The 17,690-nt window shown below is 36.1% G+C and overlaps 1 protein-coding gene across 1 annotated transcript in view; it reads right to left on the reverse strand.

The window, feature by feature from the left end:
- Nucleotides 1-17,690, reverse strand: part of notch1b (notch receptor 1b) — a 60,925-nt gene that overhangs the window by 16,402 nt on the left and 26,833 nt on the right. The window contains exons 7-22 of the mRNA XM_073839520.1: nucleotides 16,451-16,606; nucleotides 16,157-16,342; nucleotides 15,804-15,917; nucleotides 12,197-12,310; nucleotides 11,762-11,995; nucleotides 11,556-11,666; nucleotides 9,109-9,301; nucleotides 7,659-7,804; nucleotides 6,214-6,327; nucleotides 4,757-4,876; nucleotides 4,512-4,664; nucleotides 4,199-4,427; nucleotides 2,578-2,779; nucleotides 825-978; nucleotides 538-722; nucleotides 207-339 (exon numbers count right to left, since the gene is read on the reverse strand). Coding sequence (XP_073695621.1) covers nucleotides 207-339; nucleotides 538-722; nucleotides 825-978; nucleotides 2,578-2,779; nucleotides 4,199-4,427; nucleotides 4,512-4,664; nucleotides 4,757-4,876; nucleotides 6,214-6,327; nucleotides 7,659-7,804; nucleotides 9,109-9,301; nucleotides 11,556-11,666; nucleotides 11,762-11,995; nucleotides 12,197-12,310; nucleotides 15,804-15,917; nucleotides 16,157-16,342; nucleotides 16,451-16,606 — 2,544 coding nt within the window. The remainder of the gene's footprint in view (nucleotides 1-206; nucleotides 340-537; nucleotides 723-824; nucleotides 979-2,577; nucleotides 2,780-4,198; nucleotides 4,428-4,511; nucleotides 4,665-4,756; nucleotides 4,877-6,213; nucleotides 6,328-7,658; nucleotides 7,805-9,108; nucleotides 9,302-11,555; nucleotides 11,667-11,761; nucleotides 11,996-12,196; nucleotides 12,311-15,803; nucleotides 15,918-16,156; nucleotides 16,343-16,450; nucleotides 16,607-17,690) is intronic.

Raw genomic sequence — 17,690 nt, forward strand, 5'->3', positions numbered from 1 at the left:
AAAGGGTTAAAAGAGAAAGTGATGTAACACACTGTTTGAAAGTTTCTGTCCAATTCATAAAATAAAAGTCCATCTATGAGCTGTAATTAAGCATGACTACATCAATCAGAGAGAAACGTCTAAGCCTGCTGATAACAGTTAAGACCTAATTAATGAAGTGTGGATTGGGCAAAAAGAGCAAACCAGAGGAGGAAGTGATAGCTGACCTTGTGTTCCCCGGGGACATGAGCATTTGTAGGTATTGATCAGGTCGATGCATGTGCCTCCATTCTGGCAGGGCTGAGACAGACACTCATTGATCTCATCAGAGCAGTTCACTCCATGATAACCTGGCACGCACTTCAAGAAACGAGAGAAAGAGCGAGGCGAATTAATGCCGAACATAAAACAAGCCTGTTTCTGTTTACTTGGCGGTTTCTTCCTTCTTTGCCAAACAAGCAATTCTTTTACAAAGAAGGGAGATTTAGCGGGCATTAACCTGAAGTGTCTTTTTCTAGACACCTCGGTCCCTAACCACTAGATTTTTTCTTTACTTACTTCACAGGAATAGCCGCCCAGGTAGTCAGTGCAGGTTGCTCCATTCTGGCAAGGATTGGGAATGCATTCATCCACCTGCTCCTCACAGTAGCTGCCCGTGTATCCGGCCTGACAGTGACAATAGTGTGTGTTTCCAGCATCCAGACACTGGCCAGAGTTACGACACAAACGAGCCACCTCTACACCTAAATGTGGAAGAAGCAAACATCACAGCAGATTTGTAAACCAGAAGAAATGTATGGTAATTGGCAAACGTATTTTAAGTGCATATATGGGAACAAACTTACCTTGCTGTTTGGCGGCCACCTCGCAAGAAACGCTGGGGACGTCACAGTATAAACCAGTCCAGCCTGTCTGACACTGGCAGCTGTACCTAGTGCCACTCTGTCTGCAGAGACCTCCATTCTTACAGGGAGATGGCTTACACCAGTTCACCAGCTCCTGCAAGGCAGGAATTCATCCAGTGTTCACATTTAATCTCTCATCTCTTATCTCTTAACATTTTATCTTTTAAAGTAATAATGAATATTTCATTTTATTTTATAGTATTTGACATTAAGCGCTGATATGAATTATTGATAATTTTATCAATTCATTTATTTAACAGAAAATATTGGTTTAACAATAATATACAAAAACAGTTTGGCTCGTAGCTTATAATTGTTTAACAATAACAAAATATCTATGGTAAAAATACTTCTGGAATTAAAGTTACTGTAAAAAAGGCAGGTAAATTAAATGATGCATTCTGTTGACTATAACAGTGTTTGATGCTACATCAAACCAAGCATATTCCAAGCATAAAATAAAGAGAGAGAAAAAAAAAAAAAAAGAATTATATTTTAATTAGAGAGTTTAGAAAATTGAAAAAAAGGAAATAAGTCTATATGATTAAAATTAAATATTAAAATTACAATTGAAACGTTTTATCGATTCATACATTTTATTTATAAATGTTACTTGTATAATTATTTTAAAATAAATAAATTAAGTTCTACACACTGCCTTTCAAAAGTTTAGTTTTAATGTTTTTTAAAAAACTTTATGCTCATCAAGGCTGCATTTTATTTAACTGAACGAAACAAGAAAAAACTGTAATATTGTGAAATATTATTGCAATTTAAAATAACGGTCTTATATTTTAATATACTTTAAAATATAATTTATTCCTTTGATCCAAAGTTGAATTTTCAGCATCATTACTCCAGTCTTCAGTGTCACATGATCCTTCAGAAATCATTCTAATATGCTGATTTATTATCAATGTTGGAAGCAGTTGTGCTGCTTAATATTTTCATATTAGAATTTTAAGTATAAAAAAAACATTATTTTAAATTGTAATGATATTTCACAATATTACATTTTTTTTAGTATTTTGATCAAATAAACACAGCCTTTGTGACAATGAGACATAAAAACATAAAAAAATCTTACTGATCCCAAACTTTTGAATGGCAGTGTATATTTATATTGACATTTCATCACCTTAGAATTATAAGGTTCTATCTGACATTTTTGTCAAAATTGAGTAATTCACATATTTTTATTCTTTGACAACTTATTTATATTATTTTATGTTTCTTTTGTAAGTTGTGTACATTTTGGGCCTTTTAATTTAGAAAACAAAAATGGTTCTATCTACAGAAGTCTATGGAATGCAAAATTTTTAAAGCTCAGTATCTCAAAAGTGCTCAGAATGCAGATAGAACCTTATAATTCTAAGGTGACGATTTATCCTGCATCAAGAGGACAGTTAACTTTGTGAAACTGTAAAATATAACACTGTTTGAAAGTTCTTGTCCATTTTCTAAAATAAAAGTCCATCTATGAAATGTGATTAAACATGGCTATGAAAATCCAAAAGTTCAGGGACAGATCAATATGTAAAGTCATACATTTTTTAATTAGTGACATTGACTAAAAAATGTGGAATTAATAGAATCCAAATATTAAATTTCCAGCTAATTATACTACAGAATCAACAAGGAAACACTATAAGCTATGATGGATACATACTAAGTTTTGTCTGTGATTTGTTACCTGGCAGTTAAGGCCGTGGTATCCCTGAGGGCAGGTGCACTTGTATGTGCCATAGCTGTCCTGACAGGTGCCTCCATTCATGCAGGGTCTGGAGTCGCACTCATTGATGTCATGCTGGCAGTAGTTTCCAGTGAACCCCTTTGGGCACAGGCAAGTGAAGCTGTTGATGCCATCCACACATGTGCCGCCATTAAAACAAGAGCTGTTTGAAAAAATAAATAAAATAAAATAAAAATCATTACTACGTTCATTTAACATAATTTACTTTCTAAGGTAATACACAGTATAATGGGATGTGATGCTTCTCCGAGTGCATTGTCATTTGTTTACCAGAGGGGGCACCAATGGACAACAGAGGAAGGAGTGCTAGAGGGTTTTTTCTGGTACACTTTACAATGAGGCAGATTAGTTGAATGGCAAGGCTAGACTTTAACAATGAGACTCTGAAAACAGCTGGAATCAGTGGTTTCATGATAGCCATGTTGTATGGCGGCATACTATTTTATTCTCTCTTGCATGTCAGAATGACATTGCAAAGTACATTAGTGTTCAAAATTGTAAGGTTTTTAATGTTTTCGAAAAGTCTCTTATGCTTGCATTTATTTGATCAAAAATAGAGTAAATACATGTAATAATGTAAAATACTATTACAATTCTATTCTAATATATTTTAAAATGAAATGTATTCCTGTGATGGCAAAGCTGAATATTCAGCATCATTACTCCAGTCTTAAGTGTCACGTGATCCTTCAGAAATCATTCTAATATGCTGATTTACTGCTCATCATTATTATCAATGAAAATGGTTGTGATGCTTAATATTTTTGTGGAAACCATGACACATTTTCAGGATCCTTTGACAAATTTAAGCTTCAAAAGAACAGCATGTATTTGTACAAATTTTATTTTTGTCTGTAGTTTCTGACTTTCAAATTGTAACTTGACAAGATACAAACTATTCATAATTTAAAGTAGTTGAAGTATAGTAAAACTAACAAAAAGTAGTATCCACATTGAAGCTATTTGAAGACTGTGAAAAAGGTAAAAAAAAAGTTTAGCTTTTAAGGCTTTTAATTATTCAGCTTACAAATAAATAGTTTTTATGTCATTATTTAGCTTTAAGGTCCTGAAATGCATCAAGATTTTATAGACAAATAAAAACTTTTCTTCACAAAAATGCACTAAAAATATTGACAAATCATTTAGCTCTGAAATTTGATTCAATAAAATTCTTTTCAGCATTTTTTCAGCATATTTAGTAGCTGGGGATTTTCTGTGTACTTTTACCATGTTGCACTTTGTGAATACAGTATATTTAGGGATGATTGTTTCTATCCAATGTATTTGGTATTATTATGTCCCCTCGTAGAGTTTTTTTTCCTCCTATTTCATGAACCCTTGCTTTGTAAGTTTGCACATTGATACCTCTATTGTTGTGCAGAAATGGAGTATAGGGTTTGGATTTTAGGTTGGCCAATTGTTCTGTGGTACATATCTGTTACTGCTTTGTTGATATGTGTTTCTAAAAGAGTGGAGATGGGTTTGTCATGTTGCCTCTTAATTGTAACGGTTGTCAGTATTTACACTTGAGAACTAATACAAATAGGATTGCAGTTGTTACCTCTCAGTACAGTCAGGTGTGTTGTTCTCACAGTGAATCCCACTGAATCCAGGTGGACAGGTACAGGTGTAACTGTTCACACAATCAGTGCAGTTCGCACCGTTTTTACACGGGTTGCTGTCACATTCATTAATGTCCTCCTCACATCTGCTGCCCCGGAAACCTGGTAGGCAGGTGCAAGTGAAGGCATTCACAGCATCTTTGCAAAAGCCACCGTTACTGCAAGGGTCTAAAGGTAGAAAAAGGACAGGGTTAGACATCAAGACAAGATCTAAACATCATGACTAAATTAAAGCTGAAATGGGACACTCACTAGGCTTGCAGTCGTCAATGTCTGTCTCACAGTTGCGACCCGTGTAGCCTGACTTGCAATTGCATTTGTAGCTGCCAATGGAGTTTTGACAGATGGCGTCATTTCGGCAAGGGTTTTTAACACATTCGTTGATATCCACCTCACACGTTTGGCCTAGAATTAAGGGAAAGAACAAAGTATGAATATAGATGTGCATAATATTGATGCTAGGACAGAACTTCTCATTAGTTTTGTGAACGCTGTACCTTGCCATCCTTCAGGACACACACAAGAGAAGCTCTCATAGTCTTCGGACTCCTTACACACGCCTCCGTTCTTACAGGGTTTAGGGCTACACGGGGCCAACAGGGTTTCACAGTTCTCACCTGAAAACAAAGCATTAAAAACCTTCACGTTTCATGTTTTTTTTTTACATTTAAGATGCTCTTAGCAGACGTTCTTCCTCTAAGGAGGCCTAAATTTAGAAGGTGACCCTATGTTTCACTACAGGTTCTGTTGCGAATCCTCTTTTCTCTGTCGGAGATTAGCCTGTCAGTCCTAGCAAAGCAAAGCACATTTGGCCTATCTGTTTCCACGACGGCCGGCCCCTGCAGGAAGCCAGCAGGTTTTCCTGCCATTGTCTGGCCATTTGCGTTTCTGTGAGAGAGGAAGTAGGGCAAACAGGAAACATGACAGGCTACTGTTCCCACCCTGGTATGACTAGATTTTTGTTATTCTTGATATAGCGCTGTGTGGATTTTTCCAAAAAGAAAGTCACTGGGAATTAATATGATTTCTGTTCCAGAGGCTGAACATCATTATCTGTTTTGTCAAATAACACATTGATAGGAAAGAATGTGTCGTCTGTTGAAAACACGTTTTCCTGTATTGTCAACAGAGATACTTGCAAAGCTCTTGGGGGCCACTGTCAACAATCTGGGACTAGATAGATAGAAGACAATCTGTTGTTACTCAGAATTTAAATTACTACTCATAATTTGAAGTGGTTTAAGTATAGTAAAACTAACAAAAAGTAGTAGCCACACTGTCTTTATTTTAGCTTTAAGGTCCTAAAATTAGTCAAAACTTGCTTAAAAAAATTCTAAATGTTTTCTTCTTGTAAATACACTAAAAATATTGACAGACCACTTTTCACTTTCAGGCATTTCTGAAATTTGTATGAGAATCTTTCCTGTAATTAGTGAATAATTTTGTTTATTGAATAATAAGCATGTTTATGTCTTAAGCCAACAGGTATTGGCTATTTAAAAGAAAAAGCCCACCACAACTTCCTGTTTTAATGGGAAATACATCAACACAGGAAAGAAAGCTAATTGTCATATGTCATCATGGTCTCAAAAATATCTTATACATATATATATATAACCAGAAGTAACCTTTTTTTCTCTCAGTACTTAAAATAGTTTACATCAGGCATTCTCAAACATTTCTGTCACTCGTATCCCTTTGAAGTAAAATATGTACTTAAAAATCACCCCTGAGATTTTGAGTTAATATTTCCATATTTAACAACACATTTGCAGGTTCACAGTTCTCTGATGTTGATTAAGCGTCATATGACATACAGGTAAACTGTTTTTATATGATGTAATTAATTATTAACTTCCCAATTCCCAAACTCTCAAACTGCTAAAGAGTCACAAAAATATCACAATCCACAAATAACATTCTCAAAATGTTATTGATGAAGCTAAACTCATACCAGTGTAAGGCAGCAAACAGTTGCATTTGTATCCAGCCACGTCATCAATACAGGTTCCTTGATTCAAGCAAGGGTTGGAGGCGCATTCATTGATATTTGTTTGGCAGTTGGGACCTATAATCAAACATTAGAAAGACATGGTGTGTTTGAGTGGGGGGTCAAAGGGCATACCACATAGTTACAGTACAGTCGTGGCCAAAAGTTTTGAGAATTATATAAATATTGGAAATTGGAAAAGTTGCTGCTTAAGTTTTTATAATAGCAATTTGCATATACTCCAGAATGTTATGAAGAGTGATCAGATGAATTGCATAATCCTTCTTTGCCATGAAAATTAACTTAATCCCGAAAAAAACTTCCCACTGCATTGTTAAGAAGGCTTCAGGGCGTCCAAGAAAGTCCAGCAAGCGCCAGGATCGTCTCCTAAAGAGGATTCAGCTGCGGGATCGGAGTGCCACCAGTGCAGAGCTTGCTCAGGAATGGCAGCAGGCAGGTGTGAGCGCATCTGCACGCACAGTGAGGCCAAGACTTTTGGAAGATGGCCTGGTGTCAAGAAGGGCAGCAACGAAGCCACTTTTCTCCAAAAAAAACATCAGGGACAGATTGATCTTCTGCAAAAAGTATGGCGAATGGACTGCTGAGGACTGGGGCAAAGTCATATTCTCTGATGAAGCCTCTTTCCGATTGTGTGGGGCATCTGGAAAAAGGCTTGTCCGGAGAAGAAAAGGTGAGCGCTACCATCAGTCCTGTGTCATGCCAACAGTAAAGCATCCTGAGACCATTCATGAGTGGGGTTGCTTCTCATCCAAGGGAGTGGGCTCACTCACAATTTTGCCCAAAAACACAGCCATGAATAAAGAATGGTACCAAAACATCCTCCAACAGCAACTTCTTCCAACAATCCAACAACAGTTTGGTGAAGAACAATGCATTTTCCAGCACGATGGAGCACCGTGCCATAAGGCAAAAGTGATAACTAAGTGGCTCGGGGACCAAAACGTTGAAATTTTGGGTCCATGGCCTGGAAATTCCCCAGATCTTAATCCCATTGAGAACTTGTGGTCAATCCTCAAGAGGCGGGTGGACAAACAAAAACCCACTAATTCTGACAAACTCCAAGAAGTGATTATGAAAGAATGGGTTGCTATCAGTCAGGATTTGGCCCAGAAGTTGATTGAGAGCATGCCCAGTCGAATTGCAGAGGTCCTGAAAAAGAAGGGTTAACACTGCAAATACTGACTCTTTGCATAAATGTCATGTAATTGTCGATAAAAGCCTTTGAAACGTATGAAGTGCTTGTAATTATATTTCAGTACATCACAGAAACAACTGAAACAAAGATCTAAAAGCAGTTAAGCAGCAAACTTTGTGAAAACTAATATTTGTGTCATTCTCAAAACTTTTGGCCACGACTGTACATTAAAAGAAGAAAGAATTATACGAACCGCTGAAGCCAGCGCGGCATGTGCAGACGTATCCGCTGGTCATGTCCTTACAGGTGCCTCCATTCATACAAGGGTTGGACTCACACTCATTGTTATTGATGTCACAGTTGACACCACTCCAGCCAGAGTCACAAATACAGTTATATCTGTAAGAAACAAGATCTGCATTTTACATTTGTTGTCTGTCATTGCTGGAAGATCCAATTAAAACCATCTAAGTGGTTTCTGCCTGGTCCTATCTGGTCTAGATCAGCTGATGGGCATGCTGAGCCATCATATCTTAAACTGACTTGAACTGGTTTGCTGGCCTTAGCTGGTATAAGGTCTAATGTCTGGCAAAGATGGTGTTCAGCTGTTTTAGCTGGCTCGCAATCTGGTCTCCAAAAGTGCCAAATCTACTATAAAACTAGCCAAAAGACCAGCCAAATCAGCATAAGCTGGTTTAAGATATTTTTGTTTGTTTGTTTTTAGCAAGGTTTGGAACACAATTGGCCATCTTGATTTATTATGCAAAAAACAACTTTAAACTATTGATTTCTTTTATAAATACATTGTCGGCAAACTTTCAAATGGCAATGTACAGTGTCGTTCAAAAGTTTGGGATGAGTAAGATTTTTAATGTTTTTTAAAGAAATTTCTTATGCTTTGCAAGACTGCATTTATTTGATCAAAAATCCAGAAAATAACTGTAATTTTGTGAAATATTATTTCCATTTAAAATCTGTTTTCTATGTTAATATATACTGTAAAATATAATTTATTCCTGTGAAGCAAAGCTGAATTTTCAGCATCATTACTCCAGTCTTCAGTGTCATCATTCTAATATGCTGATTTATTATCAGTGTTGGAAACAGTTGTGCTGCTTAATATTTTTTAGGACCTGTGATACTTTTTCAAGATTCTTTCATAAATAAGTTTAAAAGAACAGTGTTTATTCAAATTAGAAATTTTGTGTTACAATATACACTACTATTCAAAGGTTTGGGGTCAGTACTTTTTTATTTTCTTTCTTTTTTATAAGAATTTTTTTTTTTCAGTAAGGATGTTGTAATATAGATAAAAAGTGATAGTAAAGACTCATATTGTTGGAAAAAGTTCTATTTTGAATAAATGCTGTTTTTACCTTTTTATTCATCAAAGAATCAAAGAAAAAAGTATTACAGGTTGCAAAAAAAAATTAAGCAGCACAATTTTCAACACTGATAATAAATCAGCATAGAACGGATCCTTTCTGAAGGATCATGTAACACTGAAGACTGGATTAATGATGGAGTATATTAAAATAAGAAAACCAATATTAGAAATTGTAATAATATTTCACAATATGACTATTTTTCTGTATTTTTGATCAAATAAATACAGCCTTGATAAGCATAAGAGACCATTAAAAACATAAAAAATCTTACTGATCCCAAACTTTTAAAAGGCTTTACATGTAAATAATACACACCCATTGACTTTGTCTTCACAGTGTCCATGGACACAGGGATTGCTAAGGCATTCGTTGAGCTGTGATTGGCAGGTGGTGTCATGATACCCTTCTCTGCACAGACATGTGAAGCCATTGACTCCATCAACACAGGTTCCACCATTGTGACAGGGGTTGATGGCACATTCATCAATGTTGATGTTACACATTTTCCCTAGAAAAACAACAACACCGAATTATATTAAAAAAAGTGTCATATGTCGTATGCTAGTCAAAATAACTCATGAATCAACGACTTTCATTTAGCCGTTCCTTGTTTTTCTTGAAATCCTATGCTTAAGGCCTAGCTTTTAGACTCCACTTTAGGCAGCACCACTATTCACTGAACGCAATGCCAGCATAAAGGCAGAGGTTTCATTTGTCACTTGTCTTTAAAGCACCGGCCAACTTCCCCCTTTTAAAAGATCGACTTTCACAAATCTTTTGCAAATCTTTTCTCCTTTCAAACTCCCAGATGTCCTGGAGATCTCTGGCTGAATGAGGGAGCGGGCTGGCTTGCGTGTCTGCTCCACAGGCGGGGGATTGGGCGAGACTGTAAGCCAACACCACGGCCCAGGCCGAATGTGTGCTCGCTGGCCAGCTGTCTCTCCCCACCCTGCTTTGTTGCCTGTCTCACCTGCTGAACTCTTTGTTGACTCCCCATCTCTCCTACACTGATAAAGACCTGGGCTCAGTATACCACCTAGACTGCCACGATGAAACCACATATGCAGTGGCTTTTCCAAAGCTTAAATGACTTGGTGGTGTATGTTTCATTTAAGTATCAATTTTGTCCCAGATGTTTCTATTAAAAATCTTAAAAATAGACAAAAATAAGACTTGTTGACATGCAGTTTGAGTTATGCAATGAATGTGGTTAGTATAGTCTTGCAAAGAAATTATATTTGAGTTGAAATGCCTTTTTGTATCTTGGCAAATCGGAGAACAGTTTAAGACATTGTTTAGATCTCTTATGAAATTCTAGAGGAGACAAAAAAATTGAAAACAAATAACTCTTTTCGTTTGCTACCCTATGCTAGACTTCATGCTAGACCACACATCCGTATGTGATATTTTTTAACTGTAACCTGAATCCATAAAGTCTGAGCTTTTCTTGACAGGTGATTGAGTTGATCAATAAAAATGGATGCAGGGTGTTTTTTTTTTTGCTTAACTGATTTAAAAAATAAATGGGACAATTGATGAACAGTCAAAATAAAAATTATTCAGACACCAGATATAATTTTTTATACGTTTTGCTAGTAGGTGCAGGACACTATAGTTCGTTTATGTAAGTGAGGATAGCAAAATAAAGTAAACTGTGACATATTACACAAAAATTCTTCATGCAGTGGACTACCAGTAAAATTGATAAAAATTTGGGACCAAAAATTTTACTTTGACCTTTAGTTTCGTTATATAGCTTTCTATCAGTTATCTGACATTATCAAGATGAATTTGTTCTGACACAATTTTAACTCTTGAGTTATTGTCGTGTATTATAACCATTTTCTAAACTATAGCGAATAAACTGTAATAATGTGAGAAATTTTAAAGGTGTCCGAATAAATTTTGGGTTGACTGCATATTGCATAAAATCACCTTTAATCGCATTCAATAAGAAAATATTGAAAATATTAATTTGCTTTTTTTTTTTTTTCTCTCATAGTAGGAAAACAATCAAAATGATCAGTTTTACACCTATTGTATATCACTTTCTTTAACTGTAATGTGAAAGATCTCTTGTGTACTTGTAATTGATAGCTATTTTAGGCAGAAAAACCCACATACAGACACACAAGATTTTCAGTGAATAATGATGCAAATTTCAGTCAGGCCTTTTATATTTTATAGACCGTTTTGAAGCATGATAGCCAATGGTCATCATTGACTGTTGTATGGAGACATTTGTAACGATCTTTTCTTGTTAAGATCTTGAAAAAAAGAATAGTATATGTGACCCTGGACCACAAAACCAGTCATAATGGTAATTTTTTTATAACTGAAATTTATATATCTGAAAGCTGAATAAATAGGCTTTTCATTGATGTATGGTTTGTTAGGACAGGACAATATTTGACAGAGATATAAAAAAATCGAAATATTGCGAAAATCGCCTTTAAAGTTGTCTAAATGAAGTTTTAGGTGTGAATTTTACTAATCAACAATTAAGTGTTAATATATTTACGGTAGGAACAAAATATATTCATGGAACATGATCTTTACTTAATATCCTAATATTTTTTGGCATAAAAGAAAAATCTATATTTTTGATATATATTTATAACCGTGCTACTTTTATGGTTTTATGGTCTAGGGTCACATATAGGGTGAAAAAATAACTTAATTTTCTTAAACTCACATTTTAAATTAATATGACTATTTTATTGCCTATTGCTTTTTAAAACACATGATCTAAGACCACTCACCTGTGTATCCTGGTTCACATGCACACTCGTAACCATTTATCTTGTCAATGCATCTTCCAAAATCGCAAGGATTGCTTTGACAGTCGTCTAGGTTAATCTCACAGTTAGCACCTGTTTACACAAAACAGAATTAAAGTAAATAACCAGAAGAGCTTTTGACAAGCTGGACAAGTTTACATGTTTGACCATTACAGTAAAAGTGGCACCTGCGGTTCCTTTAGGGCAGATGCATAAGTAGGCGTTCTCACGGTCCTGGCAGGTGCCTCCATTTTGGCACGGCTGACTGAGACACTCATTAATGTTGATCTCACACAGACGGCCCGTAAAACCAGCACGGCACATACAGGTGAAGGACGCCAAGCCGTCTTTACAAGTGCCGTAGTGACAAGGGTTGGAAAGACACTCATCGACATCTGTTTCACAGTGCTGCCCTGTGTATCCTAAAAAGGAAAACAGATTCATTTATTATATTTATTATGACATGAGTTTCCTCACATTTAGGTTTTGGAATTTCCATGTTTTTCCATGACTCAGAGAGAAATTTATAGGCAAATAAATATTTCAGAGCTGCAAAAAATTATATTCACAACAGATTTAGAATGTTTTATGTATTTCATATTTTTATGATGGCGTCTTCATACCTTCAGTGCACTGGCAGGTGTACATGTTGGGTCCATCAATACACTTGGCCCCATTTTTACAAGGGGTGCTGGCGCACTCATCTATGTCGAACTGGCACTGGCTACCCGAGAATCCTGAGAGGGAGACGAGAGGAAAGGGGAGGGGGTGGTCAATACAAAGATTCCTCCGGTTTGCACCCTCTTCATTCCTCCACACTCGTCTATACAACACGCCTAGCATTCATTTATACTCAACTGCAAGCTTTACCCCTCTCTCTCAGGTTTTCAAGCTGCTTTTCAACAAACCATCAGAGTGAGAAAGGGGGAGAAGGGTGTAAAATGGCGGTAAAAACCTTCCAAGGCCTCCTGACCAAGGGCACCAGACAAAGAGGAACTGTCTATTCAGTGGCACGCCAAGCCATGCCGGTTGCCTCCTTTGTCCTGTAGAAGTTTTCCATCACAATGTGCATTCTCCCATCCAGCCTTTGCCCCCCTTTCTGAGTCTGTCTCACCAAAAGAGCCCCACGCAACCCCTGACCTCATGCTATTCAGCAACCCCATCGCTCAGGAACCCCCAACATTTGTGCTTTCTCCCTCAGTTATTTTAATCCCTCGCTAAAGACGTCCGCTGTTCAAATATACAGTCTGAACACATTAGGGGCTACAAATCCATCAGTGCGGAGACTTATGGGACATTTATCATAGTTGAAGCAACAATAAAACAACTAATTTTTTTATTTATTTACTTATTTTTTTTAAGAAAACTGTTGTTATGCAGTGGTTTTTCGTAGCCTAGCTCCAGAATCTATGATATTCTGGTCTTTAGATATGGCTTTAGTGGGAACCTATGATTTCCACGAAAACATGGACGAAATCACAGAATCCAGACATAAAAATGTAATTTACTATATAATGCGGAATGTCACAGAACTTGCCAAAGTTTGGATGTATAAATTAAAAGTAGGTCAGTGCACTTAAACTAAAACCTGATATGGACTAGAGTCTGTGAATATTAAGCCACAAAAATACTATTTATTTATAAATCCTGCATGTTCTCCTACTTCAATATGAACACACGAACACATAAACAAAGTCTCTAGAACTGTTCTTCATGATCATTTTCCAATTTCCTTTGAGAAAAACTATCATTATATCATATACAAACAGAAACTAAAGGATCTTCACAGCATCCCATCAAAATAAAAGTTCAGTTTAACTTGAAGAAAATATGACAGAACTATATTACTTCATGTAATGACAGTACTACTACTGCTAGTAAAATTATTATTTTAAAAATATTCTTTAAGGAATATTTACCAGATTTTTTTCCCCAGAAAAATGTAAATACGCAAAATACACAAAAATAATAAAGAAATAAATTAATCAATTATTTTTTAATAAAATCAATTAATTAGAAATGTTTTTGATTATTACAATTTAGTGAAACCATTAAAACTGAATCCAGACAACATATTTCTTAAACCTGTAATTTTTGTTAATAAACTGCTGTTAAATTGTGGAAGTTTCATGATTTCAATTAATTAGACATGCTTTTTGATTTTTTTTTTTATTTAACTAGTGCTGGGCAACAATTAATTGCGATTAATCGCATCCAAAATAAATTTTATTGTGTGTGTACTGCAGTGTTGTTTTCATCAACGATGACGATGACGAAATCATTTCGTTGAAGGCACTTTTTTTCATGATGATAAGGAGACGATGACGAGATAAAAATGGCTCTTTGATGACTAAAACATGACGAGACGTGTGTGAGCTTTCATTGACGAGACGAGAATAGACGAAAATGTTAGTGAGTGGTCCGTCAGACGTTTAAAATGCATGACATTTCTGCTTATTGTGCATGCCAATTAAAACCTAAAAAGTATCTGCCGCTATGGCAAGCCATTTTAACATTAAATACTCTTTGCCATACTAGTATGGCAAGTGTTTTAGCATTCCATCCTTGTTTGGTTACGCCCACCACCTGGCGTGCAGCGCACAACGTGCTCAACACGTCACATTGTTGTCACTCAGACAGACAGACGATTAACCATGATGGCGGCAGTTTGCACACAGGGTGGTCGCAAACGGCGAGAGGACCTATGGGTGTATTTCAAATATATGTCTTTTATGTCTAAAACCATTCCTTCATTATTGTAATTATTGGTGAAAATAGTCAATCCGGAAGCTCACAATGTGTTGAACTATAGATCTGCTATTTTCACAACTTATAAGTGACACTACCCAACAGCAAAATACTTACTGACCTACATTAATTTGTTAAAAGACTACTTTTTCCCCTTTTTTTGACTAAAATTAGACTAAAACCTTTTTGACTTTTCGTCGACTAAAATTGGACTAAAACTATCAAATATAGAAGTGACTAAAATTTGACTAAAACTAATAAGCATTTTAGTCCAAAAGACTAAGACTAAGACTAAATCTAAGATGGTTGTCAAAAACAACACTGGTGTACTGAGCATATATAAACACACACACATGCATTGCATTTATATATATATATATATATATATATAGTATACATTATATGAATATATAATATATATACATACACATTTATTATATATATATATATATATATATATATATATATATATATATACACACACACACACACATTGCCGGTCAAAATTTAGGTTTTTGTACAAAAATTATAAATAAAAACGGAATTTGGGAAAAAATAAAACATATTTCATTTTATCATCGCCAGGTTAGAATTGCAAGTCTAATCACTTTGAAAAGTAATTACACATCTTGTATTATTACAATGATAATCCTGATAACAAATTCTGAACTTGCTTATGCCATTCCCTGAGACCCCCTGGCATCACTAATCAAGATCTGTCCCATGCATCTTCAGAAAAACAGGAATTTCTTCCGAGCCTCTAAAATGCCACATTTCAAAAAGCACCCATTGTGGTTGCTATGGATTCAGTGTGTACACTACTGAAAAGGATCCCTGCGCCGCATGCTGAAAAGGAGCTCTGATTTCCATCTGAAACAGTAAAGGGGCCTAGCTTCCACTTCTTCAGCTTACCACCTCCCAAAACACCACTCTTGGGGGTCCCCATAGGCCCCTCTCCTTACACAACCTCATCATGCCTAATATTGTACCTCCGTTCTACCCCCTTTCATTTATGCATGAATTCCTCTGCATCCTAAATGTGCTGTTTTTCCACAAGAAGAGCCTTTCACAAACCTACATTATCAACAAAATTAGTTTCACGTCATTGGAACTGGACAAAGGATCAAAGTAGAGGGGAAAAAGTATTCTTATAGTGTGGGATAATAAATTTTTTTTATATATCTACTATATTCTAATATTATTTATATAAAAAAATGAGTTAATAGAATAATTTGTGCACTACTTTTAGTTAAAAAAAAACAATGACACTGTACTATAAAAGCACTATTAATACCATAAGCAGATTTTTGCTAGATATCATCATGCTCAGGCAAAAACTGTCTGAAATTCTAACTTTCCAGAAGCTTTCATATGGATTATTCAGAGCATTTTAGCCGGGGCTGTGTAAGCCCGCCTCAGGGCAAGGATTAGTGTTCTCCACTCTGTTCTGTCCTGGGAGGTGATTGACCCCTGCTTGCTCACCTGTGGGGCACTCGCATTGGTAGTTGTTGATCTTGTCGATGCACTTCCCATTGTTGAGGCAGGGCATGCTGGCGCACTCATCGGTATTGATCTGACAGAAGACTCCCTCGTACCCTGCCAATTAACATAGGGGAATAAGCTCCAGACTTAGCGAGAAAATTCAGCATGTCTTAACAATGCTATTAATGCTTCTTTTGTGTAAAATAAACAGAATATATTAACTTGATGTAGTACAGCCAGCAGAAGCAATTCATTGGCTCACAGGTTGGTCATGTGAGGTAATGACATCACCAGCATGGGGTAATATATAGACAGCATTTAGATAACCTAAATGCAGCAGATCTTTTGTTTACCTGGCATACAGATGCAATGGAAGCCTCCGATTTGATCCAAACAAGTAGCGTCATTCTGGCACGGGTTTGACATGCACTCGTTTATGTCCAGTTCACATCGAGCTCCCACATATCCCTGCAGACATTTACATTGGAAGGATCCTTTTGTGTTTATACACTTTCCAGCATGTTCGCAAGGGTTTGCACCTAAAAAGAAGAGAACAAAACACCCTTTTAACATTTGCAGTTAAAATATTCCATTGTTGTAACTATATGACTAGTGTCACTAAGCAACGATAAACAGCCATTCCTTACCTAGCGAGCATTCGTCAACGTCTTGGTCACAGGCTGGCCCAACGTAACCCAGAGGACAGGTACAGATGGCCTTGCCGTTGACTGGATTGGTGTCGCAGTTGGAGCCTTTCTGACACGGGTTACTGATGCAAGCATCATCCAGGTGACACAACAGACCTGAAACACAGAGAGACACAGTGAGGATTAGCTTGTGCGGGATTTTATGACATTAAACCTTTGTGAACGTCTGCTTTTTAAACAGTATGGCAGATTTTAAAGACCTTGTGAAATCTAAATAGATTTAATCAACTTAGGTCATGGATATTAACATTATATAATCTATGTGCAAGTGTCCTCCTAAATCTGGGGTTCTCAACTCTGGCCTTCAAGGTCCACTTTCCTGCAGAGTTTAGCTTCAACCCTAATTAAACACAGCTGAACAAGCTAATCAAGGTCTTCAGGATCACTAGAAAGTTACAGGCAGGTGAGTTTGATCAAGGTTGGAGCTAAACTCTGCAGGAAAGTGGACCTCGAGGGGCCAGAGTTGAAAACCCCTGTCCTAAATGATAAATGCATTTTAGCAGATTAAAAAAACAAGCAAATTAATGTCCCATTCCAACTTTTTTCTCCAATAAAAAAATAAGTGAAATGTATGGAAGCCTTGTATGTATGGAAGTTTTTTCAGAGTTGCGTAATACAAACTTCTGACTTTTCTTTTCACAACGTTTTTTCTCAGAATTGCAAGATATAAACTCACAATTCTTTTTTTTTTCTTACAATTCCAAGTTTATATCTCAATTCTCACTTTTCTTCTCGGAATTCTTTTTTTTTAAACTCAGAATTGCAATATATAAACTTGCTAGAAATTCTGACATAATTTCACCATTCTGGCTTTTCTTTTTGCAATTCTAACTTTTTTCTCAGAACTGTGAGATATAATTAGTTATTGCGAGTTCAATTTGATATGTGCTCAGAATCGCAAGTTTATATCTCTCGATTCTGAGTTTTTTTCTTGCAAATGCAAGTTTATATCTCGCAATTTTGACTTTTTTTCTCAGAATTGCAAGTTTGTATCTCGCCATTCTGACTTTTCTTCTTGCAATTGTAGCTTTTTTTCAGAATTGTCAGGATTCTGAGATAAAAACTCACAATACTCACAATTCTGACTTTTTTGCTTGTAATTCGAGTTTATATCTCGCCATTCTGACTTTTCTTCTCACACTTTTCTTCTATTTTTTTCTCAGAACTGTGTAATACAAAC

The sequence above is a fragment of the Garra rufa genome, chromosome 5 (genome assembly GCF_049309525.1).
Source record: "Garra rufa chromosome 5, GarRuf1.0, whole genome shotgun sequence".
NCBI lineage: Eukaryota > Metazoa > Chordata > Actinopteri > Cypriniformes > Cyprinidae > Garra > Garra rufa.